This window comes from Antedon mediterranea, chromosome 4, assembly GCF_964355755.1.
Source record: "Antedon mediterranea chromosome 4, ecAntMedi1.1, whole genome shotgun sequence".
Classification (NCBI taxonomy): Eukaryota; Metazoa; Echinodermata; class Crinoidea; order Comatulida; family Antedonidae; genus Antedon; species Antedon mediterranea.
In genome coordinates this window covers 34457708-34485696 of record NC_092673.1, presented here as the reverse complement: position 1 = coordinate 34485696, position 27989 = coordinate 34457708, and the positions used below count along the sequence as shown (strand labels likewise).

At 34.8% G+C, this 27989-nt stretch overlaps 1 protein-coding gene across 1 annotated transcript; it reads right to left on the bottom strand.

Annotated features, from left to right (window-relative positions):
- Positions 1-875: 875 nt before the first annotated feature.
- On the bottom strand, positions 876-4975 carry LOC140047403 (potassium channel subfamily K member 6-like). The gene is made up of 2 exons (XM_072092419.1): positions 4406-4975; positions 876-2173 (listed from the first exon to the last, which is right to left on the bottom strand). The coding sequence occupies exons 1-2, from the start codon at positions 4890-4892 to the stop codon at positions 1416-1418; spliced, it is 1245 nt and encodes a 414-aa protein (XP_071948520.1). The 5' UTR covers positions 4893-4975; the 3' UTR covers positions 876-1415.
- Positions 4976-27989: the final 23014 nt, after the last annotated feature.

Genomic DNA, 27989 nt, shown 5'->3' with positions numbered 1-27989 from the left:
TGTTCCGCCGATCTCCGCTTCAGCTCATCCACTTCAATTCCTGATGAGGTTCATCTGGGTTTTCCCCTTTTCTTGCTATCTACTCTCACTTTCTGTAGGCAATGTCTTGTTTGATCTAACTCTGAAGTTTGTCTTGTTACATGTAATTCAAATTTGAAAGTGTTTCAAAGTGTTTTGTCTAAAGTCTATCAAACTTTAATGGACATGATACCATATTTGGCCACATCACATTTTTTTTTGACAAACTAGTTTGATAGTGTAGACAGAGCTTAAGACTGTAACCTAACATTGGCCATCCTAATTTGACACAAACACAAGTAGTGATTTAGACACGTGACGAGAGCAAGGCGTTGGATTCATTTGATTCATCTTAACTACCAAACCACGATACCACTAATTCATGAGCTATTAGGCTTTTATAAATTTAGCAGTAACTGTATTGCATAGAATGTAAGTCCACTGGTATATCATGAACTATTGTATCAAAGTGTGCATTCAATCATTCAATTTGTTTTACGTTTCACGCATGTACCATGAGTCTGCGCATGCTCAGTAATGCCACGATGTACATGAAAGCAATTCCGATATAAATAACGTTTAATAATGTTACATTATTATTGAAGTGCTTATGATAGCAGTAATTCTATTATGTTAAGAAAGTATAATGGTTGTGAAAGGTTACACTTTGTGCAATAAAACACAACCTGTTATTAAGTAAAATAAGATGCAACATGTTATATTACGTAATATAAAATATAACATATATTATCATATATTATTTAAGATAATATACAATATATATATATATAAGTAAAATAAGAAACAACATTATATTACGTAAAATAAGATAACATGTTATATAAGTATATACATTCTGATAATTCCAATAATACTTTCATAAATACTTTCTAAAAACTAAAAACACGTTTGAAAATGTTTTTTTTTTTCAGAACAAAGCTAATTATTGTTTACAGGTTTAACTCCTGCACGGGCAATATATTTTTGCTAACACTGCGGTCAGCCCCTATTCACGAAACAACCATTTTAAGGGGACTTATTTTATTGTTTTCTATGTAACAGGTAATATGTACATGGTACAGTACTGTTGGTATTTGTCGCAGTCAGACATAAGATTAAAGGACTGTTACGAGTTTTTGGCAAGGCTAGCACAGTGGCCAGTTGTTAGATTTCCTTGGTTATATTGACATTTTTAAAGCCGAATAACATATGAAATTAGTTGGTGTTTGTCCACGTATAGTAAACATTTGTTGTTATGGTATGCGCCATGCACGCATATAAAACACGAAGTAAACAAATATACTATTTAATAGCATGCTATCAATCAGGATGCAAAGATTACAGGTTTTAAATTTGGTATCAATTTGGAGTTTGACCATTTTTGAAATCTTATGAAGCTAAATGTTCTTTTCTCCATTTGGTTTCCGAAGTCTGAATTTAATGGAAAGGTACATCCCATAGTTGTAGAGTGTAGACTGAGACATTGCAAAACAAGCGGAGATGACGGCAATACCAAAGAACATGTAAACAGCGCCTATTATCAATCGAAAGTTCTCCTCGATCACATTTTCGGTTGTTTCGCCTGGTACAAGATCGCCGAATCCGATGGTGCTGACTGTGATGAAAGAAAAGTAAAAGCCATCAAAGAACGACCAGCTTTTTTCCAATGACGAGAAAATCCAGGCACCTAAGCAGTTATATGCAAAGAACACAAACAAGACGACAGTGAGAGGAACTTCTGCGTCTTTTACTTTTGATTTCTTTGCTGGTGATTTTGGCGCTTCTACCACGTCCACGTCATCGATTTTGGTTTGAGTTCCTTTTGATGATACGTCAGGCAATGCATAGCTAGCGGTAGATACTCGAGATGCCGGCCTGTTCTTCATTACATCATATCCGTCATCTTCCTCCGATTTTGAACCTCGATTTACCTCTATGCTGTACACACCTAAGTTCAACTTGTCAAACATCGGCTGAATCTTTGCTTTACGCACTTGGTTCACTTTAGCCAGAAGGTAAACGATATATTTGGTAGGTAAGGCTGCCAAGTATCCAAGATCGGAGAGTACAAGTAGCAGAAGAGGTATTCCAACAAAACCGTACAGAATCGTTGCAATCTTTCCCCATAACGTCACCGGGGCAATGTGACCGTAACCTGTAAATGCAAAAAAAGATATCTTAATTATCTTGCACAACTGAAATTCGAAAGTACATTCTATAATATAGGGTCCGTGTATTTTGCAGCTTTTCTAGAACAACGTATCCCCAAGAATACCTGTCTCATGAAGAGTAAATTTCTGTGGCCTCATGTATTTATTCATTTTAAATGTGATTATGTTTCCTGTAGAATACCCAGTATCTTTAGATGCTAAATCATGCAAAGCAAGCATAATTAGCTTCGTATGTGAAGGTAATAATGATACACAAATGACAGTTTAAGTTGTGATGAATGTTGTTACGTTCATTTATTATATATCGAGGATCTTAAAAGGTATAGAGAAACCTCTGTGGGATAAGTTTAACGAAAATGTATTTTGAGACGAGTAGGGATGTACAGTGTAGGTCTACATTAATATAATGTGTGAACATAGTAAAAGTCTGGGGATTTAGATGAGGTTTTATCGCGTAAGAATCTAATAAAGTGTAAGATTGTTAACAGCAGTTGTGGGGCCTAGGGTGGGCATACTTTATGCAGATTATATGTTTTGGGGATCTAAGAAATACAGAATATATATTATCTATAATAATGCAGCGTACAATGAGGGGATAGGTGTAGGATAGAATACAGATATTTATATAGCTTCGGCATGTAATAAGAGTTGTATAGTTTAGGTGGTGTGTAGACAGTGTGTAAGTGTGTATCACGTATAGGCCTATAGAATGGAGATAGGTGTAGAGTACAGACAGATAGTATGAATATCTAAGTAGACTGTATGTAGTACTGTACATCTGTTTTATAGTTTGAGGATAATAAGGGCGTAGCTTACAGATAGTATAGTGTACGGATATAATAGGGGTAAACAGTTATGTAAGTGCATGGAGGAAATATACAGTATATAAGTGTGAGATATATATGAATGTGAGGTACAGACAGTTATCTAGTGTGGGGATTTAATAAGTGTACAGTACAGACAGTTATCTAGCGTGGGAATTTAACAAGGGTGTAGTTCAGATATTCCTATAGTGTGTATATTACACAGTAAGAGTTTATATAGTATTATAGCCTACAGACAGTTACGTAGTGTTGCCATCTACCCGAGTAAAGGCAGTTGTTGACCGTTGTATTGATTGTTGTTATGTTGATGATGTTTTCTTGAAGACGGCTCAATAATATTCGTTGCTAGTTTGCAATGTAGTTTGTGTTTGTTCAATGAACCGAATAACTTCTTGTATAACATACATGTGAATTTATTTAATTAATATAGTGTTAATGTCTAAATATAGACAAGCACATCGAAACAAGAAACAAAAAAAGAATATCGAATAACTTACATGACAATCAATATTATTAGACCTAGACCTACTTGACTCACATTGACTTCAAGCAATGATTAGAATGCAATGCTTTGATATCACACGTGTACTATTCTATCTAAAGCAGTCAGTCTTTCAACTCATGAAATATTCTCACCATCCAACTCACACACATGCATTATTTGTATATTAAAGTATGTATATAAACAGCTATTGAACCATAAGTTTATATCACACAAAAAACCATTACATTTAAAAAAATAAATAACGACCTTAAAATCGATTTCGAATTTTAGAAACAGGTAATATTGAATTGCATTAATATCACATAATAATAATATCGATGAATAAAAATGAGTAGTTTTTACGCATTCGGGTAAACCGGAAATTATCTATTTCAAGCGCGTGTGCGCTCGGTGAATTTGCGCACGAGATACACCCTTTTACATGCTGCATGTTGCAATAATGCCCCGCCCGAGGCCTTTTCAAGTTAGAGATTGCGGCTAATAAGCTTGTCTCTCACTACAGACGCAACAGAAAAACGAAAAAAAAAGCTCAACGTAAATCATGGATTTCAGGACAACTCGTTTGGGGTACGTCTGCGTCCGTAATGCGTTACGTCTCCAGTGGTAACCAAGCTTTACGAATTTGTTTACACGCACTTACACACTGTATGCTGGGTAGCTTGCTCTGCATTAAAGCGCAAAGATGTTATCTGATATACCCTGTTTCAATCCAACGAAAGATATTCCTATGGTTTCACGTTGTGAAAGCTATCGGAGTTATATCGGAGGTAACGACACACGATACGCGAGTTAACTAGTCCTCCGAGAACTTAAGTCGATTGTACTCGGATATGATTCGGTTACAAACGGTTAATAACTGTTCTCTAAAAAGACGTTTTTTCCCTTACCTACTGTTGTTATGACCGTTATACAAAACATCATGGAACTGGAGAGACGCCAAACCTCTTTTGCAGCAGTAACGCCGTGATCATATGATTCGTACAATTTGTCTTCGTACGTATCGAGTTCATCTAACGCCAGAGTTAACCATTTACCGTACGTTATGCTCCCATTCTCCAGTTTAGTATTGTTCCAAAAAGATTTTAACATTCGATCTTTTGCTGTGTTTATTTCATTAATTTCATCATGCTCATGATCACTCTCCAGGTATCGCATAAGAAAAGCTCCAGCCAAAATGTACCCAGTTAAAACTAAAAAGCCGCTGAGTCGAATAAACAGTCGCGGTACCCAGTACCGAGGATCGGCTTTCTTACTCATGTAGGTAGCCATAGACTTTGCTTTGTGCAGGCCTGTGGATATCGTACTGTCCTCATCTTTCTCAATTGAAGGATTGTCACCCTGTAAAGCTGGCTGTAGTTCCTTATGTGTGGCCATAGTTATACCAAAAACCTCATTCGATTAAAATGGAAGAAACGCTAATCCGTATTATACGTCTTTATCAATATAAGTTTATATAGATAAAGAAAACTCGACGTTTACGACCAGTACACTATCTATGAATAAATCCATATTCATTTGACTCATAATGCAGCGGCTCGATTATTCAAGAAAAATTGTTTCGCTTCGAAAATTTTAACGAATGAGTTGTCGATAATCAATATCAATCTATCGGCCTATGTTTAATAAAAAAAATTGATGCTACCAACGCGATGATTGATTATAATATTGACTAGTATACATAAAGGCGTATACACTTTTGTAGTTGAAGTAAATTAATTAAACAAAACCTTAAATTAATTAAGCGTTTATTGTAACAATTAAATAAACTTGAGGTTAACTGTGGTGTTTATATTTAGTTAGCTATTATATTATTATTATAATATATCTGATATCAATTAGCTGATATTTGTAGTAAAATAGATATAATAATTATACTATCTTAATTTGATCTCATATTTTTAGAACCTCTAGGCCTATTAATGGGACACCTTCGGGACCCGACAAATGCCTATTTACACGACGAGAGGTAACGATAATCCAAGGCCTATTACACAGACGAGAGGTAACGGTAAGAAATCCGAAAACCGCGTAAATTGTGTCCCATGTAAAATCTGTATCGTCTCCGCGGTTTGTGTAAATGGTCATAAAAGATAGAATTCTGTATTAGTTGTTTTCCGCTTACTGTTACCACTCGTTTGTGTAAATTGGCCGAAAAAATGTCCCCTTAATATTATAGACGTGTCTCCTTAATATACTTAATGTCCCTGAATAAAGGTGTGATTTTATCGCTTCTCTGAGAGATAATGATAATAAATTATCGGGTTATTGAAACATTTATATTTAGTCGAATAGTTTACAAAGAACGAATTTGATTCACATTTTATTCGGGTCAACAACTGTGCCTGACTTACGTAAATGCGTTGAAGTAATTAATTTTCTTCCAATTGTTGTCAAAATAATCAATAAGTCTTTTGTAAATTAATTAAAATTGATCAATTTGAACCCATGATGACAAAGCTTGTGATAATAATTGTTTATTTATACTGGAGTAACCGCTTCAGTAAAAGATTGTTCACCCAGAGTGTGTAGGGGACCATCGTCTACGTCCCATCCACCCCATGCACCAATAGATACTGTACCAACAGTTCACCCAGAGTGTGTAGGGGACCAACGGCTACGTCCCATCCACCCCATGCACCAATAGATACAATACCAACAGTTCACCCAGAGTGTGTACTGGACCAACGGCTACGTCCCATCCACCCCATGCACCAATAGATACAATACCAACAGTTCACACAGAGTGTGTAGGGGACCAACGGCTACGTCCCATCCACCCCATGCACCAATAGATACAATACCAACAGTTCACCCTGAGTGTGTAGGGGACCAACGGCTACGTCCCATCCACCCCATGCACCAATAGATACAATACCAACAGTTCACCCTGAGTGTGTAGGGGACCAACGGCCGGCTACGTCCCATCCACCCCATGCACCAAGATACAATACCAACAGTTCACCCTGAGTGTGTAGGGGACCAACGGCTACGTCCCATCCACCCCATGCACCAATAGATACAATACCAACAGTTCACCCAGAGTGTGTACTGGACCAACGGCTACGTCCCATCCACCCCATGCACCAATAGATACAATACCAACAGTTCGCCCAGAGTGTGTACTGGACCAACGGCTACGTCCCATCCACCCCATGCACCAATAGATACAATACCAACAGTTCACCCAGAGTGTGTACTGGACCAACGGCTACGTCCCATCCACCCCATGCACCAATAGATACAATACCAACAGTTCACCCTGAGTGTGTAGGGGACCAACGGCTACGTCCCATCCACCCCATGCACCAATAGATACAATACCAACAGTTCGCCCAGAGTGTGTAGGGGATCAACGGCTACGTCCTATCCACCCCATGCACCAATAGATACAATACCAACAGTTCACCCAGAGTGTGTAGGGGACCAACGGCTACGTCCCATCCACCCCATGCACCAATAGATACAATACCAACAGTTCACCCAGAGTGTGTACTGGACCAACGGCTACGTCCCATCCACCCCATGCACCAATAGATACAATACCAACAGTTCGCCCAGAGTGTGTACTGGACCAACGGCTACGTCCCATCCACCCCATGCACCAATAGATACAATACCAACAGTTCACCCAGAGTGTGTACTGGACCAACGGCTACGTCCCATCCACCCCATGCACCAATAGATACAATACCAACAGTTCACCCTGAGTGTGTAGGGGACCAACGGCTACGTCCCATCCACCCCATGCACCAATAGATACAATACCAACAGTTCGCCCAGAGTGTGTAGGGGATCAACGGCTACGTCCTATCCACCCCATGCACCAATAGATACAATACCAACAGTTCACCCAGAGTGTGTAGGGGACCAACGGCTACGTCCCATCCACCCCATGCACCAATAGATACAATACCAACCAACAGTTCAGTAAGCGCCGCATTAAAGATGTATTTTCCTACTGAAAAAATAATTAACATATTATTTTTTAATATACCATTTTAATGTAACATAATAGTTAATATCCACTTTCACCAAAAATTAGATCTAAACAAAGTTATTTACCTGAACAAAATTGTAATTTAAAGTAAAATATACTCAAATTGGCTGCCAGCCAATAGATTTTTGGTTGAATTTAACCCTTTATTTTATCATTTTATCAGTTAAAACATTTTTTTTTTTTTTTTTTCTATGGAAGTTATTAACTTTATTAAAACTACAAAATAAAGTCTGATTTAATTAATCTTCCTTTTTCATGTTTTTGGGGGACATTACATCTTTAAATTAATTCTTAATTTTGTACCACTGGCGAATATTCGTTTTGACTTGACGTCTGAGGCAGAAATCATGAATAATTAGGATACTATTTTATTATAGTATAGGTGACGCTATATTAGCAGCACGAGCTTTCAACATCTTGTAAAGTTCTTGACCCATAGAGGGCGTAAATGATACATTTTAATACAGAAAAGCTCACACTTTCGTAGTGGAAAATAATATATACAGTATTACTTAATAAGCCTTATGTCTAATAGGCTAAGTTGTTTGACTAGACTTTTAGAGACTATATAATTAAATGTAATTCAGAAAGGGTCGTAGGAATAATTCAGTACTTGACAGTATTATTAGAACGGTCAAGTGTTAAATAAGTTTATTTTTAATTATAAGAAGGCATTTAGGCCTAAAACTAATTATAACCTAAATATAACATTTTTAAAGAACAACTTCAAAAAATAATTTTCTTTCTTGATGAGGGTTCTTTTAGAATGTTTTCAATTCGAATTATGTATACAGTTACAACCAAAATTACATCCGCCAGGCCTAGAACACCTGGGTCAACCAGTTACTGGTTATGACAGTTTTACGCTTTATTTGATAACCTATGGTGAACATTATTAGTGACAGAATCTTTTAAATACTCCGATCCAATTAAAAGCACGCCAAACTTAAAATTGTAACGAGTGATATTTAGTTTATAACATTTTTCATCGCACCACGTGCTGTGTGACGTACGGTTCTTGGAGGTATTATTTTTTACCTATGACACTAAGGTCCATGAATAATTCATTAGAATAATTATGACATAATATATGACATGGGGCGGGGTTGGCTGCCACCCCCCCCCCCCCCCACCCCACTTCTCTATATTTCACAAATTGTAATGCAAAAGATATTAAGTTCAGCACTTCGTTCCACTACTTAAAAAAAGTTTTAAAAAGATAAATTCTCATGAGTCTTAAAAAAACTTATTTCCGACAAAACATTGACTATACTGTACATGAGTATTCATATTTCCATCTACTGTTTGTAAATTAATGTTTAACAAAATGCGATACCATTGCTCATATCACGAGTATTCATTTCGCGAGAATAACATTATTATTCAAGTGGTAAATGGATTTTCGGCAAATTACTATCTTCGATTGTTTAGTGATATATTATTAACTTTATTAAAAGTAAATCATTTTTAAAATTAACGTTTCTAAATAATACATTTCTTTATAATTTTTATATGAAGATTTAAAAATTGTCAAAATAATTGTTAGATTATAACTGAAATGTTTTGTACAAAAACCAATTTGTTTGCAATTGATTTTAATTACTTTTGCACATTTCTTTTTGATGCTGATGCGTTACATGTATAATGTTTTTTAAATGTTCTTTAGTCGTCATTTTTAATGTTAAAATTAATATATTTTTCTCGCAATATGTTGTAACATTAATTATCTTAATTTGTCTATTTCTTTCGGTTTCTTTGGAATAACACCGCGCTTGCAACAAAACGATGACATTGTTATTTATAAACCTTTGCATGAGTTCAGAAATGAAACATTTGAGGCACATCATAATCATATCAAATCAATCATACTCTTAATCATTAATTATACTCTTAGTCATTATCAACCTCTTGAAAAATCATTATCGTCATCAACCACCAAACCCTTCCCCAACCCCATTCCTAATAACACACACGAGTAGATCCTTCCATTTGATTGGTTGATTTAGTATCACGTGCCGTTCAGTATCTAGTTTGTTAATTCTATTCAATGGTTCTATTACACACTCATTTTTTTTAATTTTGTTGTAAAGAAAGTTTTGCAACGTGAGGTTCGTGACTGTTGGTTGCGCGTTTACTAACGACTGGTTCCCACTAAAGGCGCAACGAAAGCGAGTTGACCAATGACAAGGGACACGTCGAATAATCTATTTCATATGATTGGACAACTTGCGTACGTTGTGCTTACGTCCTTGCGTTACGTCCTAGTGGGTACCAAGCTTAAAACCAATGATGTATACCGTTTATAACTATCTACTCCGCGGCCAAAATCGAGGGCTGGCTTTTGATGGGCCTAGTATCTCGCTTTCATTCGTAGTCAACAATTAAGTGAAATAATCAATACAATTGTTATTTTAGATTATAAAACAGTTAAAAACAATTTTACTTTAAAAATTACTTTTTAAAAAGCAATAGAGTAATTGTTATTTTAGATATAAAACAGTGTGGGTATGTGTATGTGTGCTTTATATATTTATGATTTATGATTTAACTCGACAACCCATTCCTCTCCCAATTCAACGAGGCTGCATTGACTACCTACATTCATTAACCACAGACGTATAGAGTAGGCTACCTGGTTGTATTCACCGTATTCATCGTATTATGCGTTTCTTTCATTTTTCAGGTTAAATTAAATACCTTTACTTAAGTAGCTTACCGGTATATGCTATTCGTTGATTGTGATTCACTATTATTTAACAGAAAGCAGGTATAGGATGTTATTTAAACAACTTAAATTGCTTGTGATATGAAATCCATTTATTTCCGAAAGGAAACAAGTGTTTCAATGTGTATGGATGAATCAGTTACTTTTCGTTGAATTCGGGAATTATTTTGTTTCTAAATCAATGAGATATACTGTAGCCAATTTGTACTACTTAAATTCAACAGAATATTATGCCTACTTTTTAAAAAGCAACAATGAAAATACAATGAGAAAAATAAGTACTAAATCGTAACGATAAAATTGAAGACGAATTCACCATAATAAAATATCATTGTATTATAATATTTTCATAAACTATAATTATGAAAATAGAACTTATATGTGACTTATATTCAGACGACACCCCTATGTGTAAATCGGCCTTTATAATAAAGGCCGATTTAGGCTACACAGACGAACGTTAGGCGGTAAACGGTAAGCGCTTGTCTGTGTAAACTGGCCTTCAGAGGGAACACTTTCCAGTGGAAATAGGCCTATGATTTAACACTCAGAACTAACAAGCGTGACTCCTAATAAGGGTTCGACTATAAGCTCACCGTAAGTAATTTCACCACTAGCGATGGTGTCATTTGTACGTCCCCCACTTGCGTAACGCCTACGTCGTTATGGTATGTATGTCCAATACAGTGGGAACACGCTTTAAACGCACCGTATTCCGTTCCGTGAAACGAAACCAGTGTGAACATAACTTAAGTCTAACATACACATTACGAGCCTTATGTAAATCAATGATGAAGAAACTCACAAACAATTTAGGAGAACCCTCTCAATCTTTCAAGTGTCAAATACGATTAAACGGCGTACGCGTCGAATTCACGATTATGGTCTTCGACGATGAGTACAAAGATTCGACATTCGTCACGCGACATCCGGAGTAGTAGGACGGCATTTATATAACTTTACAGTTAGGCCTATTCTTAAAATTAACCAGCTGCTTTTGGTCAATAAAGAGTACTAATTACATCCTAGAGAAACCAATTCAATTAAATATGCAATTAAGTGATGTAGTCTGAGCAGATAATCGTATTGTATTCTCGTTTGCGGAGAAGATTGCGTTTTAAGCAATGCACTGTGACGCGAATTAACAGGAAGCGTTGCGGCGCCACCACTCAACTGCAGTTGCTAGGCACGTATAACAACGCGCCACCATCACCGGAACGTTTACCACGGGATAATGGTATTAAACCATATTTGTCTAATTCTAATGTGAAATTTTAGTAATCCTTTTTGAAACAAAACTTTTTATTTTATTGAATTATTATTGAATTATTACGTCACAGCACATGCGGTTCTGTATAATTTCGTAATTTCCAAAACAACATTCTTATACACATCAGCTTGGAATAAACACAATTACACTCAAAATAAACTGAGTGTTAAGGAATAACCTGTATTTGCGACTGCATTGGTTTTGTTAACACCATAAGAGGTTTAGATTGTAAATAAATGGAAATTAACCTAAATTAAATTAAATCCAAAACGTTATAATGAAAATAATTGATTGAAATGCTATTAGTATTAGTATAACTGTGCCAGAGTTATATGTGTCTTAAGCGTGGTTCCCTCTAGCGACGCAACACAAGGACGTATCCCAACGCAAGTGAATTGACCAATCACAAGCGATGGCTTATTCGCTTGTGATTGCTAACTGTCTATAACTTCGCTTGTCATTGGTTAAAACGCTTGCGTTGCGTTTACGTCCTTGCGTTACGTTCTAGTGGGAACCAAGCTTAAGTAAACTAAACCTAATCTCAGCTTCATCAAATTTAGAGTGGCATAAATGTATTCATTTTCTGCTTCAACAAACAATTAGAAAAATAATAAAGATATTTCATTTCATAAAAATCTACGTTTTGCGTTACATCTGAGATGTTGAGATAGATATTGAAGGCGGAGATTTGTCCCGAAGTTTTCCCTTGTGCTCGGTATGTCAGACTTAAGCATAATTTATAGATACATTATACCTTTATTTTCTCATAATAGGGAGCTTCCGATTTGCGACGACCAACGGAGGTCATGTCAATCGATGTATCGTCGTCGTCGCCTGGACCTACAGTGGAAACCATGAACCTGTGTCGAGGTGATGAGCGAGGAGACACGTCTCAATATTCCCATATAAACAATGACGTCGTTTACCGGTAGTCGTCAAAGCTCCCTAATTGAGTATTTCCCGTAAAATAAATCATATTTAAGCCTTATTAGTATACTTTTATTTTAGATATCATATCAATCTATACATACCAACAAACAAACAAAACATGTTTATTGTTTACGCAAACAGTAAACAATGTTGTTTATTGTTGATCATCAGAACGAGAAACAAAACAACAACATGACATTTCGTATTTTGATAAAGATAATTAACTATTGAATAATTAATGATCACACAGACGTTAATTACAAATACGCAATGTCAGATAGTATACATATCCCGGGAGAAACGTTTAAGCCCATGGGAACGAGTGCGAGAGAATATCACTGATCCGTCTAATACGACGGATAACATACATGTTTTACAACAGAATAAATGTTACATTAAAAACATTTAAGATTAATGTTTTGTCGGAGAAGTGTCGATAGATTTAATAATGTTCATAGAAATAACATAAACAGAATATAACAGCAAGGATTGATGTGTCTAGTGGGACTTTGGTTTTCTTACAGATTGTCTCATTCATAATGACATTTTAATATTCCGCAAATTTTAACGCAAAATTGTCTGATAAAATAATGTCGGTAATGCATGTAAAATAACACTCAAATCCTGCCCTACGCATTTAGCGACGACAGTTGATTAACATTATAGGTATTTCGTTTACTTTTACAAATTCGACAAACACAAGATTGGTAGTGCATATCACGAAAATTGTTTGATATGTTCCACCAGTAAAATTCCTTATCCTGGTTCCACAGATTTAGAGAATAATCATGATTTTAATTATTTTTCACATTTCTTTTCTCGCCACGACCATCCGCCAGATTCTGAGAGTTCTTATATACTTTTGCTCTGATATTTTTAGACAAAGTAATTAAACCTGAACTGATATTTTGAGTACTCTATTCTCTATGAGAATTCTCTAACAGTGTAATAGGGTATCTAATTTTTATTGTACTGCCAGGAACAGATTTCAATGTATTTGTGTTCGTCTGCTTTGGTGGGATCATACGTACTAAATGCATCAATATAGAATAAAACAAATAGACACATAAAGAGACAAATAGATTCTTCAGGCGAATCAATACGAATACATGTGGATGGTTTTGATCCACGTCGATAATCCAGTTAAGTTAACAGCATTTAATGTGTGTTTTAAAGGTATAGTATTTCTGTTGTTAAAAGAACACATTTAGTGTGTTAAATTACGTCGTTTCTGTTTCGGTAATATTTACATTTCAATCAGTGACCATAGCTCAATTTCTTATTTTTTGTGCTTGTATGAATATTAATGTACATTACCATGGCTCGTTTTTAAGTTAAGATGTTGGATGTCATCGTATACGGGTCACGTACGGTGTATCGAGTTTATCGTGACGAGATAGAGCCATCGTGTAATATATTGACACGTCAAGAGTAATATCAAAAATATTAATATAAAATATTAAATTAAACAGAAAATAAAAACCGGCAGATATCCTACATCTACTTATTTTGACTTTCACGTTGAATTTCAATTCGTAGTTAGACAATAATTTGACGCTGCGTACAAAAGCCATTAAAATAATATCAGATTTTGAACGCGCGCGCGCAGTTCTAATATTATTATCGGCATTTGAACGCACTGGTACAGATATGTTTCTCATTAATCAATAGGCGAATGAAACACTACATACAAAACAAAAGACAAAAGATACGGTCGTCGACACGTTTTAAATTCCTTTCCTCTAATACGCCAATTTCTGAAAATTAACAATTGGTGAGATCATACGCAGATGATCGTCTTTTTAATCAGTTTATGGAATAAAATAATTCACTGATGGAAAACCTTTGGCTAAACAAATTGGATCAAATTTAATTTTTTTTTAGAATTTATTTCACAGACTGGCACTCTATATTGGTCACGCAATTCTAATCAATGCCATCTATTATGCATCGGCAGCGGTAAGCGGCGTCCTTAAACTTGTCTGTCAATGAATCTATTTTAAATAATCTTCAAACAGACTTATGTTTGAACATTAAGAATGTGTCCAAATTGGTTAGTATTGTTACTGTAGCCTTTCTGTACATAACTATAATATGAATGTTTTGTATCTCAATCTTAATTTTATATAATACCCATTTAGGGTGCTTACACTCGTGTTATAATGTCTATCCTTTTCTTGTTTCTTTTCATTGATGGACCAATGCCATGTTGTGGTTGGCGCTGTCTGGGATTTCTCTATCGGGTTATCGACTATGAAATGAATAGACATGTTCTAACACAGCCTCTAAGCTATAATGCCTCTTTAACCATAATAATTGGATATGTGTTTCTGAATATCTATACTTCGTTAACCGTAAAGGGTTAACTTAATATTTTAACGAAAAGCCTTTATATCACAAAGTGTTTGAGAACCGAGCATTTATGATGGCCATCAGCAGAGAATGCTGTTCACCGCTCTTTTTATATATATCGGAATCATTAAGTTACTGGTTTTTGTATTACTGTATTGGAGTCATATATCCGCATTTTACTTTTACATTTTTTTAAACCATATTTAATGAGGGTGTTTAATCCAGCAATTGCTGATCATTAGGGACCCTCGGAGATTCACAAGACAAACATATACACAAGATGCTCTACATAAACAAAGTCTTATTACTTCAATCATAATACACACCTTATGGTAAAACAACACTTACACCCACTAAAGAAATATGCAACTACGAAAAGTGCTGACAGACCAATTACGATGTTGGGTTGTAACAGTTATTAGAAATCCCACTTTGAATTAGTAAATGACAAGCCCCGGAAAACGGGCTCATTACGATTAGTATAATAAAGGAACCGTGTCATACCGCTATGGATGCTGATTTTAAGACCGCTTTAATGTCGACTCACCTTTTTAGCTCGTATTTTTCTTAATTCTGTTGGCATTTGCGCACCGAGGCTTTAGTATAATGCGCTACACATAATCTAAAATTATTATCATGTAAAATGTTATGACTGCAGAGTTTAACTGTAGGAAATTATGTATAAACTCTATCACACAGTTGTATACCGGTTCAAAAAAGCGAGATAAAATAAACAAAAACAAGTTGAAGGCGGATCATTTGTTTGAGCTCTGACTTTATAGTTTATAAACTCAAAAACACTCAATTCTCCCCGAGCCCCGAGATCAACATGCATTAGGCCTATCTCCTAATTTTCAAAATATGGCTGCATCATAAACGACCAGTCTTCATAATGTCATTTTTGTGACTTTAATAGTAACCCCACGGGGGTGCAATCAATGTATGTTCGTTGAATGGTGCAGATGTTTGACATGGTCCTGAATGTTTTACTCAAATAATAGCTCCGTTGATGAAGGATAGGATCGACAGTAGTGCACCTTAAAGCCAAGATAACTGGAATGGAACGAACGGCCCCAAAGGAAAATGGGTATTTGGTGGAGGTGTGGAAATTCCCTGCCGATTTTACATATTTGCCAACGAAGCAGACAAGAAAAGGATACAAGATGCGATCAAAGCACCATTTGGACGACAATAAACTGTAAAATAAATGTATGATAAACACGATCATACATATTAATTATTATCATCATCATCTCGAAAAGAAGCCATGCTATCTTGAAAAGAAGTCCAGGGGGCTTCATTTCGAGATGGGCTTCTTTTCGAGAGTACTTTTGCAAACTGTAGAGGGGGCTTCTTTTTGAGATGGGCTTCTTTTCGAGGTTTAAGTCCATGGGCTTCTTTTCGAGGTTTTACGGTATTAGAAAGATTTACGGTAGCAAGTTAGGCCTAATTCATTAACAATTAAAATACTAGAATAGAAGAATGTAAATTGCATCTTAGATTTTAAAATGATACACGCTGGTTCATTGTTAGTTGTTAGTTGCTAGTTGTTAGTTGTTCATTGTTAGTTGTTAGTTGTTCATTGTTAGTTGTTAGTTGTTCATTGTTAGTTGTTAGTTGTTCATTGTTAGTGGTTCATTGTTAGTTGTTAGTTGTTCATTGTTAGTTGTTAGTTGTTCATTGTTAGTTGTTAGTTGTTCATTGTTAGTTGTTAGTTGTTCATTGTTAGTTGTTAGTTGTTCATTGTTAGTTGTTAGTTGTTAGTTGTTCATTGTTAGTTGTTATTGTTGTTTTAATATATTATCTTTAACTAAAATAAGGGAAAACGCATTACCCTTAAAATTTAAATATTCTCCTATTTGTACCAAGTGAAAGCATGTTAAGGGAATTTGTTAGCTTAAGTAAGCCCTACCATTGATGAATACAGCTAAAGTACAGCTTAAACGTAAGTCGTAACGTAAGTCGTAACGTAAGTCGTAACGTAAGTCGTAACGTAAGTCGTAACGAATTTAAGGTATTACTAGTATCCAATTTTATATTCTTTTTACGTAAACAATTGGATTTGTTCCTAATCCAATTTGTTAGAACCATGTTTTTATTTTGGGTAGATATGCAGTGTATAGACATATGTGTTGTTTATATATTGCTGATGGCTAAATTTAATCACAAAGTATATCCCGCTAGCAAACTTATCTTCAAACAGGTTTCAACCAAGTTCGTTAGCATTTTATCTATTGAATAACAAAACACAAGATTAAGTTATATAGGCCTAGGCCCGTGTTATTTAGTCCTCTACAAAGTCAGGTATATGCCATTTCCATTAAGATACGATATAATTTGAGCACTATGCGTTTATATATTATAAAGTATATTAAGTATTAATTTTCAATCTATTCAGACAGCGTCTATTAAACGCTACCACGCAATTCTCGGTACTGAGTATCATAGAAATATTAGGGAATACAGCATCACATGTGTTTTACAAGAATCAATAGTGTCATATAGACCTTCGGTACGGCTTTTTACGGTATTCGGGGGACGGGGAAATTTATTTATTTTTATACTGGGTAACCTCTTCAGTCAAAGACTGGTCTCCCAGAGGGCCCAGTTGGTGATCAGTGGCTGTGATGTACTAATACACCGGGGTAACCCCCTACTCGTCTCGAAAGATGTACTAGGTTCTTTAAAGTGCACACGAGCTAGATGTGTACACTGGACCTACAGTTTATAGTCCTTATCCGAGAAGACTCGGGAGACACTATTAGTCGATATCCCTGAACAATCAGTACATTATACTAAGGTGTAGTACCTCTGTTTTGTGTAATCATTCAACAACGCCCTCATTGATGGATTGCATTAATGTTATTGTATGTTTTGTTGTAAATTGATTTGTACAGTACTAGACTGTATATTAAAAGGTCATTATGCACAATTACTATCTGTTATATCTTGAATACTAATCAGTATTATATTTCATTATCATGGTCTTATCCATCAAGTTATTGCTTCTTATCCTGCCTCTTTCCCATGCTTTTTTTTCTATAATTGTTTACGTAAATACATCTACTTTTCTAATAGTAAAGTAAATGTATTGTTAACATTAAATAATTACTTCTGACATTACACAGACATTGTCTATTCCAGCTTACATTGGATGGCAAAATAACAGGTTTTACTTGACATGACAAAATGGCGGCGTTTGAATGTTGCGGCCCGGGGAGCACAGCAATTTGGTGTTGTGGATTAATTATGAACGTATCACTTGACAGTTGAATGGAACGATTGAAATTCAACCAATAGAAAAGTAGTATTAGGTTATCACGTGACAACGTGTTAGCAGTTGATATGGAACTGTTGAATATGATTATTGACATTGGTTGAATATAACGAAATTAACATTGACATGTGATACGAATTCAACCAATGGAAAATTAATATTAGGTTATCACGTGACAACGTGTTAGCAGTTAAATGGAACTGTATGATTATTGACATTGGTTGAATAGAACGAATTTAACATTGACATGTGATACGAAATCTACCAATGGAAAAGTAATATTAGGAAAAGATACAAATATTATGGAAGATCGATGTACAGGCATTGCACTGCATGCATTTATTGAATGGTTTAATTACATTTAAATGACGACAAGATTAAGTTTTACGGTAATTTCATTCTTAGTATAAATAGAACAAGAATACAGACTCCACTCATTTCCCCGGCTGCCGTGACCCCTTCTCCTAAGTACAAAGAATATGATCGCATAATTACGTCCCAGATTTGGTCAATTTCAATTCATCGTATGTCCAATGGGATCGTTATATTATCTAGAATTCAAGGTCATGTTCTACGTCATATTATTTTGCAACCATCATTCAAGAAATAAAAGGGTTGCTGTTGCGTTAAAAAAATACATATATTTCAGGAAATACTGTAGCTCCAGTACAGGTATTATTTAAATTGATCACGCGAGCCATCCCATTCCTATCTTTAGTTAAATATGCGAACCTGAGCTACGCAAACAATATTAGTCTATTGATCCGTTCATTGATGACAATTAGGAAAACCCTAGCAATGAGAAAACGGCCAGAAAATGAGATATAAGTTACGCCGCGTTATCCCTTCTGTGATTGGCTAATGTGTTTTATGTCCAACCTGTTTGACGTACGCTTAGCGAATCACAGTCACCCAGACGAATATTTGTATATATATAAATATATATGTACGTGAACACGAGATTTGTATCGCCTATCATTCTGTGTAATTTGTCAGACACAGTATTATTGTAGGAAAGTGATCTGAGGATAGCATATTGAATACAATTTTGTACATTAACTAATACCGCTATGAACATATTGCAACTACAAGAGAACATTGTCTATGGAAAATATATTTAAGAATGTTATATGTTGATAGTGTGCTACGTCGTAAAAAGTGACTTTAATGTATTCGTGAATAACGCGCTTTATGTTCAACGTGCGTCGTCGTAACGCGAATTTTTCATAGAAACAATTAGCGACTAAGGTTGTTGATAAAACTATCAAACTTTGTGATTTAGCCTGAGAGAATACAAATCGGACACAATGGATGCTTACGAGAATTGCTCAACAGCTCTTATTGAGGAACTTCCCATGTCTACCATGATTCCCACCACCGTTGCTTACGTGTTAATATTTACGTTCGGAGTTGTAGGCAACATTCTGGTTGCTTTTGTCATTTGGAGGAACTCTGACATGAGGAGTTCAACAAATTACTATCTACTAAATTTAAGTATAGCAGATATGTTAGTGCTTCTTATTTGCATGCCAGTGGCATTGATTGAAACGTTTGTACTGGAACAGTGGGTGCTGGGCGAAGCACTATGTAAGTATCACTCTATTTGTACTATTTTCCAAGTAACACGTCACCCTCTATGATTAACATTACTTTTTATTTTACTCACTTATATAGTAGAACCCCAAGTTATTACGAGAACACCTTCGGGACCCAACAAAGTGTCCGCTTAATAGAGGAGGGGTTATATGCCTAAGGTATTTATATTTGTCCTCGAGCTTAACTGGAAACTAAGGAAATTCGGACTAGGCCCTCCACGGACCCACGGCAGCCAGCAGTGCAGCGCCTACCAGATCAGCACACCGGGAGACGATCCCCTACTCTTTTCAAATAGTGTACCAAGTTCTTTAACGTGAATTGTTAAGTACGGACCAACGGCTTTACATCCAATCCGAAGGATGAGGCAATGAGAGTAATGCAATTAGTATGGCACAGATAACCTCGAACCTATCACATGCTAGTCCGATATTACCATTACACCATCACTCTCCAGTATATACGGCACTCTATACGAAACTGTTATTAGCGCCCCCAACATATTAATTACAATTCATACCATATAATAATCGTCTGATTTTTTTTAATTTCCTGGACTATTAAATAGCTGTAAAATAGGAATAGGAAATAAATTAGTGAATATAGATACAACTGTCTTGATTACTGTAATTTTAATATGTTATGTAAATTAAAACGTTTTGATCATGTGTAATTGGAAATACGTGTTAACTATCTACAAATCGTGTTTTAGTTTAAAAATAATTCAGTAAATATAAAATAATTTCAAATTCATTTGAGAAAGAAAACCTATCATGGGTCACTTGTCCACCGACCCACTAATTAGCAGTATAAATGGTAGGCTACAATGTGGCTTCCAGGTAATTCTTGACCATTTGTTCCGTCGGTCATTCTGATATTATGAAATATCGAGGTCAGCAATCGGTCAATAGATATAATTAGATAATCTGTGGCTTAACATTTAAAAGAACACGAGTGACCTACACTCGCTGAACTACCAGGATAAAATATGAACTTAGGTATTTTCTGAACCATCAATATATTACATATCATTTGTATTGACCTAATGAGCACCAGGCTAGAAACTGTAACCCTTATTTTCTTATTTATTTTCATTTTACATGCCAATACTATATATCTTTGATTTGACCTATACTAATACATAAGAATACCTTGTCTTTTTTGCGCCCGTTTACACGAGTTACAATGACCAGCCACTTTTTGAATAATCCATCGCTTGTCAATTGGTCAAATCGTTGCGTCGCTAGTGCCAAACTTAAGAAGAGAGCCATTAGGCTTATGAATGCTTTTCTGCTTTAACATACAGTAGAGTAGGCCTAAAAGGAATACATAATTTCTCAACTTGTTTTACTTATTTTTTGTCGAAGGTCCACTTGACGTACAGTTAACAGGCACAACCCAAAGATGTATTCGGTATTTTTCCAACGTCAGTTCTACAATTGTTTTGTGTCATTAGCTACTGAAAATGAGTCATAATTCACCACGTAATCGTAGCTTTTATCGGTTTAGGTAGCATTTCAACATTTTGAAATAGCCATAAGGTATTTTTGTCAAATATAGTCGATTCTGACAATCATCTCATGATTTCTGTTTATATATTTGTATTATATGTATTCTTGATAAATGGTTGTTTTAGGATTATATTTATCGATAGATCGAGTTTCCCACGAGCATGGATAAAAGAAAACCATCGCTATCAACACTGAATGAAAACAAATACATCTCTTTCAGAACAAAGCATACCCCAATCACAAACAAGCTAATCAAGATGTGACGACCTTTTAAGATAACGAAATGTTATTTTGTATAGGCCTAGCCTTTATATTTTAAAATAAAATAACAAACCATTCATTACAAATGTATTCACAACATCAGTTTAAAAAAACAAGGCCATATTCATGGCTGCAGTCGCATGCTCACGTTAGTGTTAACCGACCAACCGACCGACATAGTGAGCTGTAGAATCGCGTTGCACGCGACTAAAAAGATTTTTTTTTTAAATATTGAAATGAAATTGCCATTCTTTAATATCTTCTGAACAGAAAATATTAATAACTTAACTTGCATAACATAACTAACTAACATCTGTTTAATTATTGTATTTTATTATTCCTTCTTGAACTTGAGCTTAGAATATATAGCATATTTATACGCATGCATATAAATCCCGATAATTTACTATGCATTTAAACACGCGCGTACAATCGTGGACCTTAATGTAATATTTCTTTATACGCGAGCGTGTAAATGCCGGTGATCAATACTGCATTAAGTACGCGCGCGTATAAACCATAGTAGTACATCTGTACACAGAAAACAAACCTTGTTGTATGCACATTTTTGTACGCGCGCGTTCAATTTGTGTTTTGTCTTTTGAGGGAAAGTGTTACCGAGGATTTGTAGTATTATGTATTAACTTATAAGTATTTTTCTGAATAATAATTTATCAACTGCAAAAATTGTCACAAGTCTCTTTTCTTATTATTGAGAAATAAATACTATTGAATTTCCGTCGTATCAAGTACAAATTTGCCTTATCTGTGAAATGATCTAATTAAATCTCAAGTTAAGCCATGTATATCCAAATGTTTGTCGAGGCCACAAACAAAAGTGGCTTTTGAAATGGATGTGGGTATTATAGAACCTAGATCGGTTTGTTTGATATGCAATGTTGTTTAAACTGCCTTCTTGATAATATATTACTTTTTGGTTACCTAACTCCTAGTACCTTATATGTTACTATTTGTATCAACTTCCTATGTCTGAACATAAGCTTAGTTATTCGGAAACAGAAATGTTAACACGCAAGGTAGATAACTGCTATTATAGGAGTTGTTTTAAAATGCCTAAAGGTAATGTATATCTTCGCTAACAAAGAATTATATAACTCGCAAATGTTGTTAAAATGTATGTCATTTAGGTTTAGAGTTATTATCTAAGACTAGGCCTATATTGTAGAAACGCATTAATAATATTACTTTTAAAGGTAAAAACCATGTTTCATGATATATATTAATTACACCATGCTATATCTATGTCTAAAGCCCGATTCTCCATCCACAATTTCATGATGTATACTGTAGTATCATGCACGTTTCCAAATACAGTATCACATATGACATTGTTTTTGCCTTAACTTCAATCATATCTTTCAAATAATTCCTATGATACTTAAGACGAACATGTGATATTGTATCATAGAAATTTCGTGTTATACTGAACGAATTAAGTACAATACAGATAACCGGTTGTAATAGAATAACACTTTGTAGAAAAAGGCGCAACCTTTGTTTTAGTGCGTAGGTTTGTCTGTGCTTCCTGCCTGTGTCGTCGGGTTATTCCACGTTATTTCTTAATCTTGTTCAATTTTCAAAATGTCACCTTTCTATATAAAGAGTCGTAAATCACACGAGTTAGATTAATTCGGTCATATTTTCATCAAACGCCGCAAACTTTTATGATGTGATGAATGCTATTTCAACATTTATATACCCGTATTTCTTTGATAAAAACTATAGATTAATGGAGTTTAAAGTTTATATTAAGATCATTAATAACGTTTAGAATGACATTTATGTGTTCAATATGATCTATATTATCGATATGAAAATGTGACTTTCCTAAAGAAATAGCGTAATGACCGCGTATCTGCCTTTTTAACTCAACGAAACGCAATTATAAAAGCGTCAATTTTACGACAAAGATTTTTATCGATGTAAAACGTTGAAAATATTTTTATATTAGCTGTTTTTGTTTTGGCCTTTGGTTCATATTCCAATTTATTTTATGGTTTTTGCTATTCCATATTAAATGCAGTCGATCCATCTTTTATTTTATTTTTTATTATAGCAGATTACGTCATGCTTAGTTTTCAAATGGTTTCTTGCAATTTATGTGTACCATTTTCTGTATAGAATTTATTTTATCCTAAATCTGGAAATGACGGTGTTTTTTCCATTTTTGCCTTCCATACCTCCAATCTAAGGGATGCAATAGCCGTCATAAATGTTCAGAAAAAGATCATGATGATTGAAGATGTATTGTACCCCTAACTCATGAAAAATAAGGATTTATATATAATTGAGTTTGAATCTATAGGCCATTTTGCAGTTTTAATGAAATTATTCCTTTCCATATGAAAATGACGACACTTAGCCTATAAAAGACAAAATAAACAGTTAAATTTAACCAAAATCCATATATTTTTCCCTTAAATTACAGGGGTTTAATTCAGGTAAATATTTGGGGGTTTTCTTTCAAAGTTGGTGTATTTTCATGAGATTACCGTCCTTTATTGATAAGCGGCATGTACTATTTTTTTCTTTTCATATCACCTATAGTCAGGTACAGGTTCGAGGCTCTTCTAGTGCATATTTCTGGCGGTTTAAAACGTCTTCTCCAATCAAATCTCTTACAATCGGAGGTCTACTAGCGTACATTTGTACTTTTGTTCATTCGGCACCTGTGGCTCAAAAGATGCAAATGAGCGCTTAATTTACTACCAAGTGTCATACACGAAGAGCTATTTCCATTAGCTGTGAGAAGTATTACAGCTTTTAACCAATTAACATCCATTTAAATGGTTATTTATTATTATACAATTGCAATTCTATAATTAATTTTTCCACTAATGGAGTGGTAATATTGTCTGGAAGTGGAAATAGTTTGTACTTATATATCAACAAGTAATTTGATCAAAAGTACTCTATTTGTAAGTCGACCTAAAAAGAATTATTAGCTTTGTACATCCTTAATGTTCGCACTATTGTCAGTTTTACGGTTACACGAACTTAAATTACGTGTCCAGTGCAGAAAATTAATTTAAGCGCATTTACCGTTCAGAATGTCACGGCTTTTATTGACATGTCTGTGATGGCAGATACTTTGTTTATTCATTTTGCCGTTAACAGGGTATTAGTACCGATTAGTGCTAGGTAGGAGGTGTTTTTTAACGTTCAATTCAGTCATAACAATCTACATACTGTTCCTGTAATATAGGTCTATTACTCAAAGATATAATATTATGCACATCCACATCCTCCTCCATAGCAGTGTCTGAAAAATGTACAATAAAAATACTGGTACCGTTAAACAACGTTTATAACGCGCGCCTCCCAAATCACTGCGCTTTCGCAGCTTATTTTCATAGACCTCTATGAAAATAATTCACATGATAAGGCCTATTTATGCAAACAGTACTAATAAGACATAAAAATATATACTTGCGGCAGGTATTTTTAGTATGTATATGCTGTTTTATTGTTTTAACACTATTCGAGATTCGATGCTTTAGTCGCCAACGTCTTATACTATCCCCTGGGGTTGTTAAAAAAAAAATACCCCGCGTCTATCTCGTTTTCTTTTTAATCCGACCTGTGTAGCTAGCAGGATACGAAGAAGATAACTGAAGTATGAATATGTTAGTATGTTTTCTTTTTTGTTTTTAAACAAATGGAGCATATATCCGTCTGAGATCAGTTAACCATTGCGAAGTAATCCGTTCCACTCGGCGTGTCTAATGTTCATGCAGTCATTTACCGCAAGAAGCATTGGATTTTGTCTGCAGTGATGGCCAGCAGTGATGATCATTAAAGCCCCTGTAAATCCTATGCCATTCAATGGCAACATGACCACGTTTAAAATGTCAACATTCCCGATATAAATACCATACGCTGAATAATTTGTCATTCACTACTTCGTCTGTTGAACAATTTTGTTTTGATGTGACGTATTACAGACTCCTTCTGGACACAACAAACAACGTGTCCTTCATATTAGGAGTGTCCCCTTAATAGAGGTTGGCTGTATGTTCCCTCTAAATGAGAGGTTCTGTAGTACTTTAGCTTTGTTTTGCATATAAGAATAATTGGTAAAATTTTCCTTTTGTTAAAATCTTGCTGGTCACAATCAACTGCCACAAGATTGCCGTCCTTGAGGTAACCAACTTGTAAATTGTATATTTATGGGTTTTCTGGTTTTTTTTTCTTTTTTTAAATAGAAAAATATAAACAAAAATAGTGTAAATAAGCAGAAGTGACCTTTTTTAGAATGTACCATGAATGTGTCCAGGATATGCTCATTTACAAGACCTTAGAAGCCGACCGCACGCGTCTGAAATTATACTAATCGCGCAACAAATACAATTTTAATATGATTTATCGTCATGCTACAACACACAGAACAATATATGAAAATAGATATATGTTGCTTTTTATATATTCGGCGCACCATACTAAAGTAAATGCAATAACTGTTGGGTAGGTCTATGTTTAGACACCTGTAACCTCAGGAAAAATTTTTAAAATTGTCACTTTTTCCAAAAATATAGTAGCGATGACCGGAAAAGGTGACAAATATGATATTATAATTGTCACCTTTTCCGGTCATCGCTGCAATATTTCGATTACAATTTAAACAGGTACTGTTTTTAAAGTAATTAAATTACAGGGATTCGCATCATGCGGTCCCTCATCTTAGTTGTCTGACCTACATAATTGTGCTCATGATAACAAGTATTAAGTTAGAAATAGAAGTGTCACCAAAATATATTCTGTAATATCTTGTCACTCAATATTTAAGACTTTTTATCCAAGTAGAGTATTTCTTGAATCGAATGATTACTTCGTCCCTTGCACTCGGAAGAAACTAATTCCTGGTTGATGCTAAAATTAGAAAGTGGATCAGTTTCAACATCTTTCATCCTTATAAAAGGAAATTAGGTTGCTCATAGAATTCTGTATAATTATTACCTTGTTCTTAATTAACATAAGCCTAGAGGAACTGGGTTTTTTTTGCCAGTCGATATTATAGGCCTACCATAATGCTTGAGATCGATATTATAGGCCTACCATAATGCTTGAGATCGATATTATAGGCCTACCATAATGCTTGAGATCGATATTATAGGCCTACCATAATGCTTGAGATCGATATTATAGGCCTACCATAATGCTTGAGATCGATATTATAGGCCTACCATAATGCTTGAGATCGATATTATAGGCCTACCATAATGCTTGAGATCGATATTATAGGCCTACCATAATGCTTGAGATCGGTATTATAGACCTACCATAATGCTTGAGATCGGTATTATAGGCCTACCATAATGCTTGAGATCGGTATTATAGGCCTACCATAATGCTTGAGATCGGTATTATAGGCCTACCATAATGCTTGAGATCGATATTATAGGCCTACCATAATGCTTGAGATCGGTATTATAGGCCTACCATAATGCTTGAGATCGATATTATAGGCCTACCATAATGCTTGAGATCGGTATTATAGGCCTACCATAATGCTTGAGATCGATATTATAGGCCTACCATAATGCTTGAGATCGATATTATAGGCCTACCATAATGCTTGAGATCGATATTATAGGCCTACCATAATGCTTGAGATCGGTATTATAGGCCTACCATAATGCTTGAGATCGATATTATAGGCCTACCATAATGCTTGAGATCGGTATTATAGGCCTACCATAATGCTTGAGATCGGTATTATAGGCCTACCATAATGCTTGAGATCGGTATTATAGGCCTACCATAATGCTTGAGATCGGTATTATAGGCCTACCATAATGCTTGAGATCGGTATTATAGGCCTACCATAATGCTTGAGATCGGATGGAGATTTCTTATTTTTTTCCTTCATAAACTCTCAGATTTGCTTCGTTTATAGATTATTATATTTTTTGTAATTTGATTGGTTAGTCTCATACAATATTTTAATATACCGTAAATAAAATTACGGTATACCGTCTTGCACCGTAAACAAGTTCATAATGTTAATGATAATCTTCACAACAACTTTTTTTGTGTAAAAATGTTTAGAATGTTGTGAAACACCAGACTGTTGCTCTTTCGAAAACCGTCTGTTTTAACTTGGCGACCAAAATCGAGTCGTTTTTTCAGCCATATTAAAGATGGAAACAGAGATTAATTGAATGAAATTAGATGTGTTATAATCAAGTAATGAATGTTTTAATTTCATTAAATGAAAATCACACATTCAGCAAACAAAATTCACTTGTTTCAAGATAAAACTTCAAACTTATTCTTAGAAACTCCTCACCATAAATTGTTGATTTACTTTCTTAAATACTAACTAATTGTTCTATATAAAGGATGGATAGGAATTAATCTATTTTGCATTACAGATTCGAAATATAAAAATCATAATGTTGCTGAGTGATTTAGAATTTTCTTTTTCAAAAAATATTGATTCGATTTGGTGACTTTTACTCTTATTTCTTACTCTATATGTCGGTAGAAACTATAGAAAAAATGCATTTGTCTACTCATCGCATCATTCTTTCT